Source organism: Eubalaena glacialis, chromosome 1, assembly GCF_028564815.1.
Source record: "Eubalaena glacialis isolate mEubGla1 chromosome 1, mEubGla1.1.hap2.+ XY, whole genome shotgun sequence".
In the NCBI taxonomy this organism is placed as follows: Eukaryota; Metazoa; Chordata; class Mammalia; order Artiodactyla; family Balaenidae; genus Eubalaena; species Eubalaena glacialis.
The window spans coordinates 181,300,299-181,319,608 of NC_083716.1; the positions used below are offsets into that span (position 1 = coordinate 181,300,299).

Here is a 19,310-nt window from a genome sequence, read left to right on the forward strand (position 1 = left end):
TCGCTCTCCTTTCTCCATTCTATTTGAATAGGGAAAAAGTGAAATAACTATGATGTTAAGAAAAGTAAAATGACTTGGGCTCACTCCAGACTATCAAGGAAATCAGTAGCACAACACAGGTCTCCCTGTTCCAAGACCAGGCACTTTTGACCATAATTTATTGGTAGTGTGACTATGTTTAGAGGTTGATTCTGTAATTGATTTCTTCCTATTAGAGTTCCCTAATCAAAGGTGTGTTTTCCAAACTTATTAAAAATAAATGAGAAAGCAAAAAGATAATCAGTTTCCAAAAAGGAGAAAATAAAAAATAAACATATTAAAAACACATGAAAAGTTAAAAAGAAAGAAATCTCTTCCTATAACAAAAAAACATAAAAAGCAAGAACAGTTTGTGGAAGATGTTAATTAATGAGAAAATATATAATTAAGGCTGCTTTTTTAAGGTAAAAGACAATTTGATGATACTTAAACTAAAAGCTTCAAAACAGATTTTGAAACATTTCCTACAATATTACTAATAATTATTCACTACAATGTGATAGAAAACACATTTGAATATTAAAGACAATGACATGTGTTTTCACTCCATAAAAGATTAAAATTATCTGTCTACTTTAATAGTGCATTCATTCGGTCAATCGCTGTGGAAGACCAATTCCTTATGTAAATCACTTCTTCAAATCCACAAAACTCATATTCAGTCCTTTATCTAAATCCAGTAAGTTTTCATCATAAAACCCCACATCTCCAACACTAAAACTTGAGGATATACATAGTAACCATAAAATACTCAATATTACTGCTATATATGGTTTCCTAAGAACACCTTAAACAGCCTGTCACCACGATCCTTTGCTGCCAAGAGAAAACAAGGTTTCTCAACAATTTTTTAACAGAAATGATCCTTGAATCCTAAAATTCCATAACAATATTAGTTATTGTATGTGCTTTATTTTAAAAATTTAATCAAGGAAAATGAACTCAAATATCTAAAGAAGCTGTAGATTTTACTTACATATTCAGGTTTTAGTTTTTTATCTCCTCCTCTCACAGCCACTTTTTCTAGTTTATCTATAATGGGCCCAATCATTTCCTCATCTTTAAGCTGAAGCTCTTCATGTATAATTTCTATATCTCGAATAGGATCTACACTTCCTTCAACATGCGTGATATCATCATCTTCAAAAGCACCTAAAATAAATTAAAGGGAAGCAATTCAATAAACAAATAACACAGAAGGTCATTATTAGAGTGAGTCAAGATTCCTAGAAGGTTAGCAATTTATTCAAGTTATTCTGAATTCTTACAAGTAGGACAGAGTATTTTTTTTTCCTATTTAGTACTATTTAGGGCACTAGCGGCAAAATAGTAATTCAAGAGCCTCAACATTTCAAAAACTGATTGAAATAAATAAAATTATGATCTTTAAAGAAAGAAGATTATGCTCCAGAACTACTGGTATTTTCAGGTTTGGTACATTAAAAGATACTGTATTCCAGGCATGAGAGCCTGAAGTTCTAAACTGCACTATTAGGGTTTCCAAGGGAAACTGGATTTGGGGCAGGGGGTGGTGAAATCATCTGGCAGACCTCGTCCCTGCTTCAATCTACTTTATCACTGTGGTTCTGACGGTGATTAGATAATGAACCACTCAGACACACAATTTACACAGCAGCTAATTTCATCGGCCTGATTTGAGGGTATGGTTTTTAGGGGACTATCAAAGAAGCAGATGAAGGTGCATTCGTCATATATGAGTGACAACCATTCACACTATCTGTACAAAATGGTGCTGGCCCTTATTAGAAACACATGCTATTATCACATATTTAAAGTGCAGTTGAAGCCATAATTTCAAATTGCCAACTGGAAACATAAGGGTAAAACAACCAGACATTACTCAAGCATGTGTACTGACTTTATGCCCTTTTGAAGACATAATGTGGCAACATAATTCAACTGGGATTTACTCAAATTATCAGATAACAGTATCACAAAAATGAACAAATACTAAGAAATATTATGAACAGAAAGCAATGATATACCCACAAAACAATAAACACATTTATAAACAAGTTAATTTAATTAAAATTACCAATTAGATTATATTCCCAAAATGAGATGCTTTCAAACATACAGTATCAATTATTTTAGATAGAGGTATCATAGGAATCATGAAAGACAGTTTGATTGAGTTTGATAAGAGAAAAACAGTGACTATAGCTCATTCTTACTTACAAAAAAACCAAGATATTCTCATTACAGGTTGCAAAGTTTTTAAATATAATTCCCCAGAATTAAAAATAATTAATCTGTTCATATCTTAACGTGGAAATATTTGGTAATAATAATTTTTAAAGTAAATTATTACAATTAAATATAACTATTTAAAATAATACTTAAGTATTCTTGGCAAACAATCGATGTTATATAGTACCTGATTCATACGAACAAAATTAGCAAGAAATGAGGAGGTACATTATATCTTACTAGTAAACACACCAGACAATGGTTTAGGTAAATTTTCTGAATACCTGAAAAGTATGAAAAAAGTTTCCCTGGAAGCACAATACTATTCACTTCTTATCATGATGAGGCAACTTACACAAATAGCACAATAAAACAGGAAAACTGAAAATAAAAGTTAGTTTCCTGGCACTCAGATCAACAAAGGAAACATGGTCAGTTCAGTTATAGAAATAAAAAACTTTTTATGACACCTAGAATGAAAAATTTCTTATATAGTCATCTTGATGTAGGGACTAATGAGTAACGAAAAATTTCTTATATAGTCATCTTGATGTAGGGGCTAATGAGTAACTATAGTGATGTCCTCAACAACATCCCTACAGTAAATGCATCAGCAGATTTTAAATGGCAATTTCTTAATTTCAGCCCTCATTTTTTAATTTATTTTTTAAAATTAATTAGTTAATTTATTTTTGGCTGTGTTGGGTCTTTGTTGCTCTTCATGGGCTTCCTCTAGTTGTCGTGAGCGGGAGCTACTCTTCGTTGCGGTGCACGGGCTTCTCATTGCAGTGGCTTCTCTTGTTGCAAAGCACGGGCTCTAGGAGCACAGGCTTCAGCAGTCGCAGTACGTGTGCTCAGCAGTTGTGGCACACGGGCTTAGTTGCTCTGCGGCATGTGGGATCTTCCCAGACCAGGGCTCGAACCCGTGTCCCCTGCACTGGCAGGCGGATTCTTTTTTTTTTTAACATCTTTTAACATCTTTATTGGAGTATAATTGCTTTACAATGGTGTGTTAGTTTCTGCTGTATAACAAAGAAACTTTAACAGCCCTGCTGGTCATAAAATCTTAGACAAATCACTGAACCTCTAAGGATCTCATTATCATACCTTTAAAATGAAGATATTTCTACCTTTCAGAGGATGGGTATGATTAAATTGGATAATATATGTAAAGTGCTTAACAGAGAACTCTTTCAGTAACTGGGGCATATACTATTGTTTTTATGATGTAGGAATTAGTAATTTAGAAGAAACTCCATAGTAATATACTCAAACATTAATTTTGAATAATATCATTTCATGTCACTCAATTCACCTTGGAACAGTTTATAATAAACTTTGTGAGTTTACAGGGTTTTCCCCCACTAATTCTTACTAGTTCACCACAACATTTTTACCCTAGTCCATGGCAAAAGTTATTTATTTCAACTTCACATTAACTAAAACAATTAGTATCATAAATGTTACAATTATTATCACAATTCCCTTTTGGGGGAAATACTTTACTGACAAAGAAGATGACTAGAGTCATCTTGAAGACTATATCATACTGAATTGCTTGATGAGAAAGTTATTTCTGTTTCAATTCTCGTTTAGTCCTTCTGACTATGTCAAGGAGAAAATGTTGGTTTGATGCCGTTGATCTTTAATGTTTAACATTTATAAATTTACAAATGTTGATAACTTTTTATCAACAGAACAGGCCTCAGCCTCAGAGCTTCTAAAGGCTAAAAAATTAAATACGTAGTTTTCATTGTTTTTATTTTCATTATCTTCAATTTTGGCAATTTCCCACTTACATTAGTGAAAACATTTCCTATTTAAATAAATTAAGTCAAAAATGTGATATCACAATTTTTTTTTCTGTAAAATCAAGAAATGTCTGAAAATATTAACTATGGTCATTTTGGTGGTGGGATGTCATCTGATTTTTAAAAACTTTTTTGGTACTATTCCGTATAAAATAGGATAATGTGATAGAGCATGTGTGTGCTGGGGGGAGGGGGTGGCATTGCTAGGCAAACTTTTTTTTTTCATCTTTATTGGACTATAATTGCTTTACAATGTTGTGTTAGTTTCTGCTGTACAACAAAGTGAATCAGCTATATGTATACATATATCCCCATATCCCCTCCCTCTTGCATCTCCCTCCCTCCCACCTTCCCTATCCCACCCCTCTAGGTGGTCACAAAGCACTGAGCTGATCTCCCTGTGCTATGCAGCAGCTTCCCACTAGCTATCTATTTTACAGTTGGTAGTGTATATATGTCCATGCTACGCTCTCACTTCATCCCAGCTTCCCCTTCCCCACCATGTCCTCAAGTCGTTCTCTACGTCTGTGTCTTTATTCCTGCCCTGCCATTAGGTTCATCAGTACCGTTTTTTTAGATTCCATATATATATGTGTTAGCATATGGTATTTGTTTTTCTCTTTCTGACTTACCTCACTCTGTATGACAGACTCTAGGTCCATCCACCTCACTACAAATAATTCAATTTTGTTCCTTTTTATGGCTGAGGAATATTCCATTGTATATATGTGCCACGTCTTATCCATTCATTTGTTGATGGACATTTAAGTTGCTTCCATGTCCTAGCTATTATAAATAGTGCTGCAATGAACACTGTAGTACATGACTCTTTTTGAATCATGGTTTTCTCAGGGTATATGCCCAGTAGTGGGATTGCTGGGTCATATGGTAGTTCTATTTTTAGTTTTTTAAGGAACCTCCATACTGTTCTCCATAGTGGCTGTATCAATTTACATTTGCTGGGCAATACTTGTACTAGGATAGTCAGAGAAGCCTCTCTGAGGAGATGGTATTGGAGCTGAGACTAGAATGGCCAGAATGAGGGAGTAATGAGAAGACCTGAAGGAAGAGAGTTCTAAGAAGTAGAAATAAGGTCAGTGTGGGTGAACCACAGCAGAGAATAGTAAATAAAGTTTAAGTTGGAGAAGTAAAGCAGTTCACAAACATTTGTAAGCCATGGGTGTTTGGATTTTATTCTAGCTATAATGGGAAGCCATTGATTAGGAAGCTTTAAATACAGGGAAAGTAGGATGATGATATATGATTTATGACTTAAAGAAGCCACTTTGGTTACTCTCAAAAGAACAGACTCTAAGGGAGGGGACAAGAGTGATGTCAGAAAGACTAAGTTAGGGGGTAGTTGCAGTGGTGCAGATGAGTGGTAACCTGAAATAAAATTGCTGCTGTAGAGAAGATGAGAAATGTTTGTATTGGGAATTTATGATAGAATGGACTAGATGTAGTTTGGAAGGTCATGACTGGAGATACAAAATTGGGAATTATCAGATGTGTTTAAAGTTATGGGTCTGGATGACATCATACAGAGAGAGCACTCAAAAACTCAGGTGTCTGATAGGGAAGGATTTGGCAAAAGAGACTACGAAGTGGTGACAAAGTCAGTGAAAAACAAGGAGTATGCTCTTCCAGGAGTAGGGCAAAGAAAATGTTTCAAGAAGAAAGGAGTATTCTCCTTTCTCCTAGAGAAAGATGATCATTGCTTCTGGCAAAGAGTAGTTCTTTGAGAAATATTTTATAATAGTTATATCCCTTTCTATTAGAGTCTATTTCTTCCATATGCCAGAGATGAGAATACTATGACTCAAGGATGTAAACATGGACCTGTTCTCTTATTTCTTATAACTGAAGAGTACGAAAGAGCTAAATTTTAGCATTGCTAAGCTCATTCAGGTTTTGAAAATATTCCTCTCTATATATACTCTGACTGGATTAATTACACAAGGTAAAACACCGTAAGATTTCTCAGTCTTTGAAAGAGATTCTATCTGTCAAGAAGGTGGCCCACTTAGAAATCATAGCCACTTTCAAAGTTTCACATTCTAAGTATGCTGGCATAAACAAACACTGAAACAAAAATTGACCAACTGCAAGTTGGTCAACCAACTGGTACAGAACCATTAATTTCTTCCGTATTACTTCAGTTCTTTTTCTTTCTTTCAAACTAAATATAGTATTCTATTTAAAACAGTATATACATTAATGATCACATTTTAATAAAATTGTTTCTCTTAATAACACAGACCAAATGCTAATAAAAATAATTCCTAGGCAAGGAGCTATTGCATAATTTTTAGATCTTCTTTATCAGTTTTGTCTTGCTTAAACTTTTTATAATGAACATGCATTGTTCATAAAAAGAAGTCATTATTAAAAGTCATTCTTTTTTAAACACAATAAGCAAGTTTAACTTGTAGAAAAATTTACACAAATTTTAGTTAAAATTTTGGTTTTGCAGTGACTAGCCACAGGGAGAAAACCACTATAACCATGAAAAGTATTTTATATCTGTACATTTCTTTATATACATATAAAAAGGGTGACTGAACATAATCTAACTATAGTAAAGTCTCATTATTAAACAATGTGTTATAAGAGAAATTTAACCATAAGCTAGGCTCAGACTGGATTCCATCACAAAGATTTTTCACCCAGCAATCCTGCAATGTTTCCTTTCCCAACAAAGCACCTTTTTCAAACCTTCTTGACTTCTCTCACATTTCCGATGTTTTCCTCTTCTCTCTTGCTACCCAGTATATGACCTAATCTTTCTCACTTCACAGAGAAAATTCATGTCACCTTGGAATACCAAACCCCCTTTTTGTTTTTACCCAATCTTTCCTTCTTTCCAGCAGTAAAATGGAAAGCATTACCTTCTACTATTTATGTCCAGTCTCTACTATCTCTGCTCTGGATCTTATCCGCTTCCAAGGAAGTTTGCTCCACAGACTGTTCTTTGTATTTCCTGAGACCTCAATCTATTATGCCTCTCTCTCTCCTATATTTGTATCACCACCATTTCCATCAATACTTTCCCATCAATATTTAAGTAGGCTTAAGATTCTATATTAAATCAGTCAAGTCAGTCACCCTCAGACATCAATTCCCTTTCCAGCCAAACTTCTTGGCTCCAAGCCATTCCTGCTCTCGCCACTTCTTTACCTCCTATACAAAACTTAACCCACAACAGTTTGGAATGTGCCCCCACCACACTATCAGAAATTGATCTCAAACTAACAAAAAAAAAAAAAAAAAGAAATCGATCTCAAAAAGAACACCAATGATTTGGCTTCATGATGCTAAACCAAACAGCCATTCTTCAGGAATCTTGAATCACCTCTCAGTAGCATCTAACTTCAGAGCACTGACGAAGTCTCTTTCATTGCTTCTTTTCAACTGCATTCTCCTCATTTTCTTCTATTTTCTCTGGCCATTTCTTCTCAGGCTATTCCTCTCCTTGCTCTAACCACCGCATAAATGTTGATATCTCTCTTAGCTCTCTCTCTTAACCCTCTATTACACACTCATTAACAGAATTTCCAGCCCCAAACTCGCTTGATTGACTCCAGTATACTTTGAGGTAACAGCAAATAAAATGAACAAAAAATATATTTTTAGTTATTAAGTAAATCATTTCTATTATAAAATGTGTTCACTAAGTGAATGCAAAATGTCAATGCTCATATTAAAGCTGTGACTTTTAAAATTTGTGTACCTCTTTACTGAGAGCCAGTCAAAATACAGACTTGGTGAGATACATTTGACTATCCACGTGGTACTGAACACTCTGCATCGTATTTATTTCTTGGTATGATTTGGCGGAAATTAGTTGGCTATTTTCAATTATAAATGGACTGAAGATTGACCAACTTACTCATTAATTAATTCATTCAAATCCTATCTTATTCCATAAAGATTTGAGTAAGATAGATAAATCCATACTTTTAGGATGCTTAATCTAACTGGGAAAGACTTCAGAAATAAAAATATACTTCGAAAATTCAGCACTTCAGTGAACTGCTTTGCTATATATTACTACTTAAATTTGGGCTATATTCAGCTTTCAGAAGCAAAGCATCCCTAGCTATACAGAAATAGATTTTAAAACACGTGATGTATTTAAGTGTACAGGCTTCACAGCGGTACTTTATAAACTACCTGTCACGGAAAACTTGATATCCCAAATTGCATGTCTAGAGTTTACTTGGAAATAAGAGGGTATGTGGTCAAGATGGGCCTATTTTACTTAAGTTCTTTCCATCCTCTACCACTATACAATGCAGAGATAAGGAATTCCTTGGTATATAAATCAATGCATAAACTGTCACCTCCTCAACATATGCAAACCACAATACGCCTTGCTAAATGTAAGTTCCCCACTTAAAGAAAGCTTGCTTATACATCTAACAATGTGCGAAGTCTTCAGAATTAAAAACAAAAATCAAAATAAGAGGACCTTAGTCTTAATAATTAGACAATTGGTTGGGAAAACAAATCTAAGCTAATAAAAAAGGAGAACAATACTCACTAGCAAGGACCTTAAATATAGGTTCAATTAATAATAACTAATCATCAAGGCCTTTAAATACAGAAATTTGGTATAGGTAAAGAAGATAAAGAAAGGCATGACAAGTAATAGGAAAAAGCATCAGATAAAAAAATGAAGGTTGAAATAAAGAAGGCTTACTGGAAAGCTGACTATAGTGAGACGCTGTATTGAGGAGTGGTAGGAGACAAAAACTTATACATGCAGTAGGGTAAAGAATAGGGAAGTCCAAATAGCAAGGTAAGTCTGGATTTCATCTGCTAGTCAATAGGGAGGCAACATTGGTTTTTATGTTATTGAGTAACAAACAAAAAGTGGCATTTTAGAAAGACTAACCAGAAGTAGGGAACCGGCTAAAAGAGAATTGCTGTACTCCAAATATGGTGATAAAGAAGTACACTAGAATACTGATGGGAGATTTGAAGGCAGGATGCATAGTGCGACTTTATCAAAGAAAACAATGTCAACTACATAAAAGCGATGAGAAAGAGAGAGAGACAGAGACAGAGAGAGGTGGGGGGGAGATATCATGACAAGGTTTCAAGTCAAAAGATCTTTATTTGCATCTAAGGTAACATTGGTACATGTAAGATTTAAGAGCCCAAATCAAGTATGGAAGCAAAAGGTATTATATAACCAAAGACTCTAGAAATATCCACAAATCAATCAATGTGATATACCACATCAACAAGTTGAAGAATAAAAACCATATTATCATCTCAATAGATGCAGAAAAAGCTTTAGACAAAATTCAACACTGATTTATGATAAAAACTCTCCAGAAAGTGGACATAGAGGGAAACTACCTCAACATAATAAAAGCCATATACGACAAACCCACAGCAAACATCATTCTCAGTGGTGAAAACCTGAAAGGCATTCCCTTTAAGATCAGGAACAAGACAAGGATGTCCACTTTCGCCACTATTATTCAACATAGTATTGGAAGTCCTAGCCACAGCAATCAGAGAAGAAAAAGAAATAAAAGGAATACAAATTGGAAAAGAAGAAGTAAACCGGTCACTGTTTGCCGATGACATGATACTATACATAGAAAATCCTAAAGATGCCACCAGAAAACTACTAGAACTAATCAATGAATTTGGTAAGGTTGCAGGATACACAGAAATCTCTTGCATTCCTATACGTTAACAATGAAAGATCAGAAAGAGAAATCAAGGAAACAATCCCATTTACCATCACATCAAAAAGAATAAAATACCTAGGAATAAACCTACCTAAGGGGGCAAAAGACCCGTACAGTAAGTCCCCTACATATGAACCTTCAAGTTGCAAACTTTCAAAGATGCAAACATGCGTTCGGATAAGGAGTCGAAAGAGGTCTTCAGCAACTTAGTGACCCTCAGCAAGAAGCTGGAGCTAGATCTGCAAGAGCACGACTTCACTGAACTCCTTGCTGTGCAACATGAGGAGCTTACTAATGAAGACCTGATGGAATTGGAGGCCCACAGAAAGGACAAAGAGAGACAAGAGGAAGAAGTAAATGATGAACCGAAGAGATTCACGAAGCAGGAAATGGCAAGGGGATTTTCTTTATTTGAGAAGGCACTGTTAGTTTTTGAGGCACAGGACCCAAACGTAGAATGGTACACGAAGGTTGCAGCAGCCATTAAGAATGCAATCCGGTGCTACCGTGTCATCTATGACAGGAAAAAAAGAGATATTACCCAGACATCATTGGATCATTTTTTCAAGAGGGTAGACAGAATTGAAGCCAGCAAGGAACCAGAACCCATGCCATCAATGTCAGGCATGAGTGAAACTGCAGCTTGCCCTCCATCTCCTATTGCTGATGATCCTTCAGCTCTACCATCTCCCACCTCCACTTCCTCCTCTAGTCAGTGACTCTTCTTGCCTGTTCACTGGATGCCGGCCCCTGTATGCCAGCTGTTGTACTGTACTACTGTACTTTTCAAGGTACTGTACTGTAAGATTAAAAATGTTTTCTTTATTTTTTGTGTTTGTTTGTTTTTATGTATTATTTGTGTGAAAAGCATTATAAACCTATTACTGTACAGTACTATAGAGCTGATTGTGTTAGTTGGGTACCTAGGCTAACTTTGTTGGACTTATGAACAAATTGGACTTAAGAACATGCTCTTGGATCAGAACTTGTCCCTATGTAGGGGACCTACTGTACTCAGAAAACTATTAAGATACTGATGAAAGAAATAAAAGATGACATAAACAGATGGAGAGACATACCATGTTTTTGGATTGGAAGAATCAATACTGTGAAAATGACTATACTACCCAAAGCAATCTGCAGATTCAATGCAATCCCTATCAAATTACCAATGGCATTTTTCACAGAATTAGAACAAAAAATTTTACAATTTGTATGGAAACACAAAAGACCCCAAATAGCCATAGCAATCTTGAGAAAGAAAAACGGAGCTGGAGGAATCAGACTCCCTGACTTCAGACTATACTACAAAGCTACAGTAATCAAAACAGTATGGTACTGGCACAAAAACAGAAACATAGATCAATGGAACAGGATAGAAAGTCCAGAGATAACCCACACACTTATGGTCACCTAATCTATGACAAAGGAGGCAAGGATATACAATGGAGAAAAGACAGTCTCTTCAATAAGTGGTGCTGGAAAAACTGGACAGCTACATGCAAACGAATGAAATTAGGACACTCTCTAACACCATACACAAAAATAAACTCAAAATGGATTAAAGACCTAAATGTAAGGCTGGATACTATGAAACTCCTAGAGGAAAACATAGGCAGAATGCTCTCTGACATAAATTGCAGCAGTATCTTTTTGGATCCACCTCCTACAGTACTGGAAATAAAAACAAAAATAAACAAATGGGACTTAATTAAACTTAAAAGCTTTTGCACAGCAAAGGAAACCATAAACAAAATGAAAAAGACAACCCACAGAATGGCAGAAAATACTTCCAAACGAATGAACACAAGGGATTACTCTCCAAAATATACAAACAGCTCAGGCAGCTCAATATCAAAAAAAAAACAACCCAATCAAAAGAAAAAAACAAATGGGCAGAAGATCTAAATAGACATTTCTCCAAAGAAGACATACAGATGGCCAAAAAGCACATGAAAAGATGCTCAACTTCGCTAATTATTAGAGAAATGCAAATCAAAACTAAAATGAGGTATCACCTCACACCAGTCAGAATGGCCATCATCAAAAAGTCTACAAACAATAAATGCTGGAGAGTGTGTGGAGAAAAGGGAACCCTCCTACACTGTTGGTGGGAATGTAAATTGGTACAGCCACTATGGAGAACAGTATGGAGGTTCCTTAAGAAACTAAAAATAGAGCTACCATATGACCCAGCAATCCCACTCCTGGACATGTATCTGGAGAAAAATATGGTTCAAAAGGATACATGCACCCCAGTATTCATTGCAGTGTTGTTTACAATAGCCAAGATGTGGACAGCTGTCCATGGACAGATGAATGGATAAAGAAGAAGTGGTACATATATACAATGAAATATTACTCAGCCATTAAAAATAATGAAATAATGCCATTTGCAGCAACATGGATGGACCTGGAGATGGTCATACTAAGTGAAGTAAGTCAGACAGAGGAAGACAAATATTATATGATATTGCTTATATGTGGAATCTAAAAAAAGGGTACAAATTAACTTATCTACAAAACAGAAATAGAGTTACAGATGTATGAAACAATCTTATGGTTACCAGGGGGTAAGGGGGGGAGGGACAAATTGGGAGATTGGGAATGACATATACACACTACTATATATAAAATAGATAACTAATAAGGACCTACTGTATAGCACAGGGAACTCTACTCAATACTCTGTAATGGCCTATATGGGAAAAGAATCTAAAAAGAGTGGATATATGTATATGTATAACCGATTCACTTTGCTGTACACCTGAAACTAACACAACATTGTAAATCAACTATACTCCAATAAAAAATTTTTTAAAAGGCTCTAGAAAAAAAGAAATAAAATTATTATACAAATATATTGAATCTTAAATCACAACAGCAAAACATCCTGTGTCCTATGTGGTAAATAATAAATGTTCTGAGCATCTATATTCTAATCCAGAGTCCCACCAAAATCACTGAAAGGTTAAGGGCCACATTCCTAAACCAGTAAAAAATAAATTATTAAATACAATGTTAGAAATCAAGACAAGGATATCCTCCTCAAAAAAATCTCTGTCTTTTCACATTTCTAATCCATTCTTCAAAACAAAGTCCTACCTTGTGTCAGAACTATGATTCCCAACTTCCTTATAATTCTATAGCTCATTACTATTTAAAGAGAAGGGAGAGACCTAAACTTACATTGGCAATTCACTTAACATCTACAGCTTTATTCATAAACACTGAAAAATGCTAGTTCCTATTTATTTTTTATAAATGACATGACAAAAATTCTTTATTGTATGGGGGAAGAGTAGTTTAAAGGGGTAGTTACGGCCATAAATAAAATAAAATAAAATCTTGCCATTTGCAACAACATGGAATAAGTTAGAGGGTATCATGATAAGTGAGATAAGTCAGACAAAGACAAATACCATATAACCTCACTTATGTGGAACCTAAAACACAAAACAAATGAACAAACAAAATAAAATGCAAATAGATTCATAGATACAGAGACCAAACTGGGGCTGCCAGAGGAGGGGGCTGGGTGGGTGAAATAGGTGAAGGGGATTAAGAGGTACAAACTTCCAGTTATAAAATAAATAAGTCACAGGAATGTAATATACAGCATAAGAAATATGGTCAATAATATTGTAATAACTTCGTATGGGGACAGATGGTTGACTTATCATGGTGATGATTTTGTAATGTATTTAAACACTGAATCACTATGTTGTACACCTGAAACTAACATAATATTGTACATCAACTGTATTTCAATTAAAAAAAAAAAGAAAAGAAAAAATGTTGTCTGCCTGCCGCAACTAAGACCCGGTGTAACAATTTTTTTTTTTTAATAAATTGTATTTATTTATTTATTTATTTATTTATTTTTGGCTGTGTTGGGTCTTCGTTGCTGAGCACGGGCTTTCTCTAGTTGCGGCGAGTGGGGGCTACTCTTTGTTGCCGTACGCTTGCTTATTGCGGTGGCTTCTCTTGTTGTGGAGCATGGGCTCTAGGTGCACGGGCTTCAGCAGCTGTGGCACAAGGGCTCAGTAGTTGTGGCTCAGGGGCGCTAGAGCGCAGGCTCAGTAGTTGTGGCGCACGGGCTTAGTTGCTCCACGGCATGTGGGATCTTCCCGGACCAGGGACCGAACCTGTGTCCCCTGCATTGGCAGGGGGATTCTTAACCACTGTGCCACCAAGAAGTCACATACATGTGTTGTTGATTAGAAGCAACACATTACAATATTATACAATATAATTCTTTTAAATGTACAGAACACCAGAAAATTCTACCTAACAGTTATTGGTATTGTACTTATATTGTAGATAATTAGACATTCACACCATTAAGGAATCCTTAAAGTCACTTAAAAGTTATGAATTATAACCCAGAGTCAACACCTGTACTTAATTATATTCAATTGCTCAAGGGTTTTACATTTTTAGTTGCTGCAACATATCAACTCTTTCCAAAGAAGCAGGCAGAAAAGTACCTTAATGAGAACTAACATTCATCTCTGAACAAGATTTTCACTTCTTATTCTATATAATAGATACTTAGATGTATAAAAGCTAAATTTAATCAATGGTATTTTGAATTAATATTTATTGAGATTCTGCTCTACTTCCAATGTTGAGCAAGCTGCTTTTGCTGTAATCTTCCCAATAACTACCTTACTAACTTCCTAATTTCTAAAACATCACTTAGCCTTCTGTCACTAGAAAAGGTGCTCTATAAACTGACCTTGCCCTACCCTCACTCTCCACAAATCCTCAGCTAAAGTCAAACTCTTGTACTGACTCCCTAAGCCCTGAAAGTTCTTAATATTCAACTGTCAGTAAACTTTTGCCCACTCCCTTCCCTGGGCCTCAAATATACATATTCTTTCTTTCTATTACAAATCACATCCATCCCTAAAATGCATAGCTTAACTTCTCCTCATCAGCACAGCAATTCTAGAGGAGTCCAGGTCTAAGAGATCTCTACCATCCTTGGGTCAGAAGAGGAGTTGAAGACACTTGTTTGGAATAAGGTGTGGTAAAACTGGTGATTTAATATATTACCCTAAATATGACTCCTGGGAAAATCCATTTTTGTATCTTTTTAAAGAATAATGTTGTAAGGAGAGAAAATGCAAATGGAGTAATGAACAAAACTAGAATTCTAACTTTATTACCAGTACTGTAAGCAATGAATAAAAGGAGTCATGTGAACTCTCTGCCCTTTAAGAAATAAACTAAATGACAAATCAGAGCTTTAATTTTTCTAATGTTGGTGCCCATTAATATCCCACGTCTTTCAATCAAACTGACCTACATTCAATGCTCTCATTTTACATTTTCAATGCTGTTACTCATCATTCTGCATGGAATATTCTTCCTCCCCATTTCTGCCTTTCAAAAAAAGCTACATATCTTTCGCGACCTTAATTAGATGCCACTGAAATGGTATCTCCACGATGATGCCTTCTCTAACCATATCCTGACCTGTAGCATGTATATCTAATATTAGAATATGTGATTCTATCTTCTACTTATTTAAGTTCAAGGATTCTGTCTTAAATGCCTTTCTGGTTCCTTCCAGTGCCTTAATCAGAGCTGATATACAATTAGGTACAAGGTGAAGTGAAGAGTAAAGGAATCAGTGAATGAATGAATGTCTCGAGCACTTTTTAGCACTCAGAATGAAAAACTGTTAGAGGAGAACGACAGATTCTAGATGAAGTTAGACATGCAGCACAACAGCAAAGGATCAATTTCACAGCACACAATAAGATATTTAGCAAGTACTTCAAAGAAACCAGTGCTAAGCATGTCAATCACATAAAGTAACAGGGTAAGTAAAGCACAAAACATGGCAAACTGAAATAACAGATGTGAGACATTTCTTGTGTTTCATCTCTTCACCTCTGAATTGCTTGGCTATTAGTGACGATATTCACTTAATTATTTTCTGAGGACTTCTTGGGCACTGGATTACATATTATGGTATAATTTTTTAAATGTATAAATCAAATTAAGAAGAGGGCAAACAAACCTATACACTATAACTAAGACAAATAAATGCAGCCAAAAAAGAAAAAGAGAGAGAAGGGATTGATCAGCATGAATCAAGATTAAGGAGGGAAGGCTTGAGTACAGATGAAGACTTTTAGGGACAGATATTAGCAAAGGGAATCAGAGAGTCAAGAGGAAATTCCAGGCAGGATAGAAGTATAAATAGAGCAGAAATGATGCAGGGCACAGACTCTGGAATCAGATTACCTGGATTCAAATCTGGATTTCAGACTGTTTGATTCATTAGTTGTGTGATTATTTAATTTCTCTGTGTCTTAGTTTCCTTGTCTAAAATCTAGAGAATAATACTACCTCATAAGATTGCCCTGAAGATTAAAAGTGGTAATATATGTCAAGATCTTAGGATGTAAACACTCAAAATATGTTAGTTACACTTATAAATGAAAAACTGAAGACAAGGTGTATACCAGGGTTTCTCAACCTTGGCATTCCTAACATCTGGGGCCAGGTAATTCTTCTTTGCGGGGGTTTGACCTGTGCCTTGCAGGATGTTTCAACAGCACCCCTGGCCTCTCCAAACCAGATGCCAGTAACACACACACACCCACACCACCCGCCTGAGTGTGCGTGCACATGCACACAGGCACACGCCCCAGCTGTGAAGATCAAAACTGTCTCTAGACGTTGCTAACTCACAGTTGAGAACCGCCAGTGGACATGAAAAGACAAAGGTTGTGCTATGTATCGACCAAAAGATGTTGCCATAGGTTCAAATGTGTAGTGTCTATTGATGAAAAGATTAAATTAAAATTTAATCTCCTTGATTATAAAATTCCTATGTAGATTTTCAGAGAAGTGCTCTTGTGATCTTGCCCTTGATCGCTTATTCACTCACACTCTCTTTAAACGATTCTATCAGTTATATACAAGATCTAATAACAGCTTGGAAAGAGACTACTAGTCACAAACAGAGTAGCTGACTGTTGGGTACTAGTTATAGAAATAACATGAAAGTCGTTAAATCTGAAAAAAAAATTAAAATCTTTACAAAGATTATTTTTTGTCTAGTGGGTAGGAAGAATGACATTAAATTGAGAAGAAATGAAATGTGGCCAGTCATAAAATTGGAGATGTTTAAGATACATATTTTAAGAGACATATTTGACAAATGTGTACTGAATGTTAATCACAAAGAGAATGATGCCAAGAGCTGGAAGGCAAATTTCAGAGGTGAGAAAAAGCTGAATAAGATTAGTTTCTGCCTTCAAAGATGTTTACAATCTAATAGGAGAGAAATAGGTCAGTATATAATAAATACAAGAAAGTAAATCCAGGATGAAGGGAAGTAGGGAGGGGGTCAGTATTCAGTACAAGCTGATGGAAAGTCAGCCTTAAGGCTTCAAACTGGAACACTGGTGTTACATAGACGTCATTTAAACTTTAAGATATGCGTGCAGGTTTTGATGGAAGCATAAATTATTTTTTAATCTCATATTTAAGTACATTGATGCTCTGATAAGAGATAATATTGCCCCTGCTACAGTTTGATACTGGTGTTTAAATGCCTGAAAAATGTAAACATGGGACAGGTATTAATCAGTTAAATAAATGACTGGCTATTAATTTTTAAAATAACTATTTTTAGCTTTATCTATAACATCAATGGATTATAACTTTTACCTAGTTTTTTTAAGATATGGTGGGGTGGGGGTGGGGATAGAAGGAATGGAAAAGGAAGGACTCACCAAGAACATCTGGTGTTAGAATAGGAAAATAACGGTTTGACTAAATCCACATTACATGATAGGGATCATTCTTGGGTCCAAACTGCGAAGGCAGATGTCATAAAACCAGATAACATACCTCATAAAATAATTATGCCCTTAAATGCAATAATCCACAGTTCTAAAATGAGACCAGAAACACAGAAGGAAGATTAAGGACAGGAAAGCGAATGAACCTTTTGAAGCAGATTGTGTAAGGTAGGTCACTGCATACCCAGTAGTCTTCCAACCCAATCCACCCGAATTGGCTCAACAAAATGGGTACCAGCTACCTGAGAAATTCCTAGAATTCTATTGCTACCCTAAAGATCACCATCAATAGTTAAGTCAGAGCAAACAATCACCACCAGGTGGTGCCAAATCAAAGCCAGTACCAGAAGGGATTTGGCTGGGCCCGCACCTTGCCACACCCTCACCCCCTGCAACTAGGTGTGCAGGCTCACCCCAGCCATTCCATTCATCTGGCAATAAACTGCCCTCATATTTTATGCAGCTGAAACTTTTGGACCCCAGCAGCACATTATAGCAGAGGAAGGGTCGTTACTGTAATACATTCTTTGGGGTGGGGGGAGGGGGAAGATGAGAACCAGGACTTATTTAAGAAGACTAGTTACAGAGGAATAAATTCAAAAAAATTTTTTTTTGTTTTATGCCAGTTTTCATTCATGTAAACTCAGATAAAGCCTTAAAATAATCAGGAAATCATAATGCCATCTACAAAAAGTTCTGACTAATCAAGACTTTAAATAGTTAAGTAACAACACAATTAATGCTTCAAGGCTTTCCCACATGGCTCTACTAATGAACCATGATCTTCAACAAGAGTAAAAAGATATAATATTGCTGATGCCCCTAAAGAAAGTTAAATGATCCTACAGCTCTTCTGTCTTTAGAGCTATTTTGTCTTTAGAGCATAAAACATGGGGACTACAGTATTAAAGTAAGACAAATCTCCCTACCCCTTCCCCAATGTAAAAAAAAAAGTTAGTTCCTCTCAATTCCTTTAAGAATCACCTTAAAATTTCTAATAAAAGACTTCATGGCAAACTTATTCCCCTCCATCTCCACCTTATCCCCACTACCACCAGATTTTAGCACTGCTTATATGTTATACCTGTCAAGATCTGATGACTGTATGTTATGTATTCATCTGAACAGAACCACTACACTTAGTTACAGGCTATCATCAACCAATTCATTCTCTTGCTAAAATCAAGTCATCCAATTACTCCTTGACTAATCAAGGCTGTTTTGGCTTTTTCTTTTTTCAAAAGGTACTCAACAGCATAAACAGTTCACTTACAAGAAATGGAAAGGGGCTAATCAGCAGAATTATTGTTTTGCTGCTACAATTTGCAGTATTTAAATTTAGTTGCTGATTGGACTGAAAGTTTTATGATATAGCGTATGAAACTAGTTTAATACAACTGCGAAGCTGTGTAGCTATATTGTCCTACCATGGCTATACTGGTCTACTTTGTAGGGTAGACTGCTTTCTTTAAAATAAAGATATTTTAAAAAATAAGTTTCAGTATACTTTCCCACATACATTCCTTTTATAAAGGCAACAAGCTATTAATTCCTGAGCATTATTTTTAAAGTTAGCAACTCTGTGCACGCATGCATATTGTGTTTGTTACATGTGTATAAAACCCACAACTGCTTAGGTTTTTAATCTACATTTATTTTGGCTTCTAAGCAACAATAAACTAAAGAGGCATTATTTGATTATTAGTTCAGAA

General features: G+C 35.5%; 1 protein-coding gene across 2 annotated transcripts in view; it reads right to left on the minus strand.

Annotated features, from left to right (window-relative positions):
* Positions 1 to 19,310, minus strand: part of OLA1 (Obg like ATPase 1) — a 169,871-nt gene that overhangs the window by 66,515 nt on the left and 84,046 nt on the right. For both annotated transcript variants that reach the window (XM_061202153.1, XM_061202162.1), the window contains one exon: positions 1,016 to 1,191. In XM_061202153.1, coding sequence (XP_061058136.1) covers positions 1,016 to 1,191 — 176 coding nt within the window. The remainder of the gene's footprint in view (positions 1 to 1,015; positions 1,192 to 19,310) is intronic.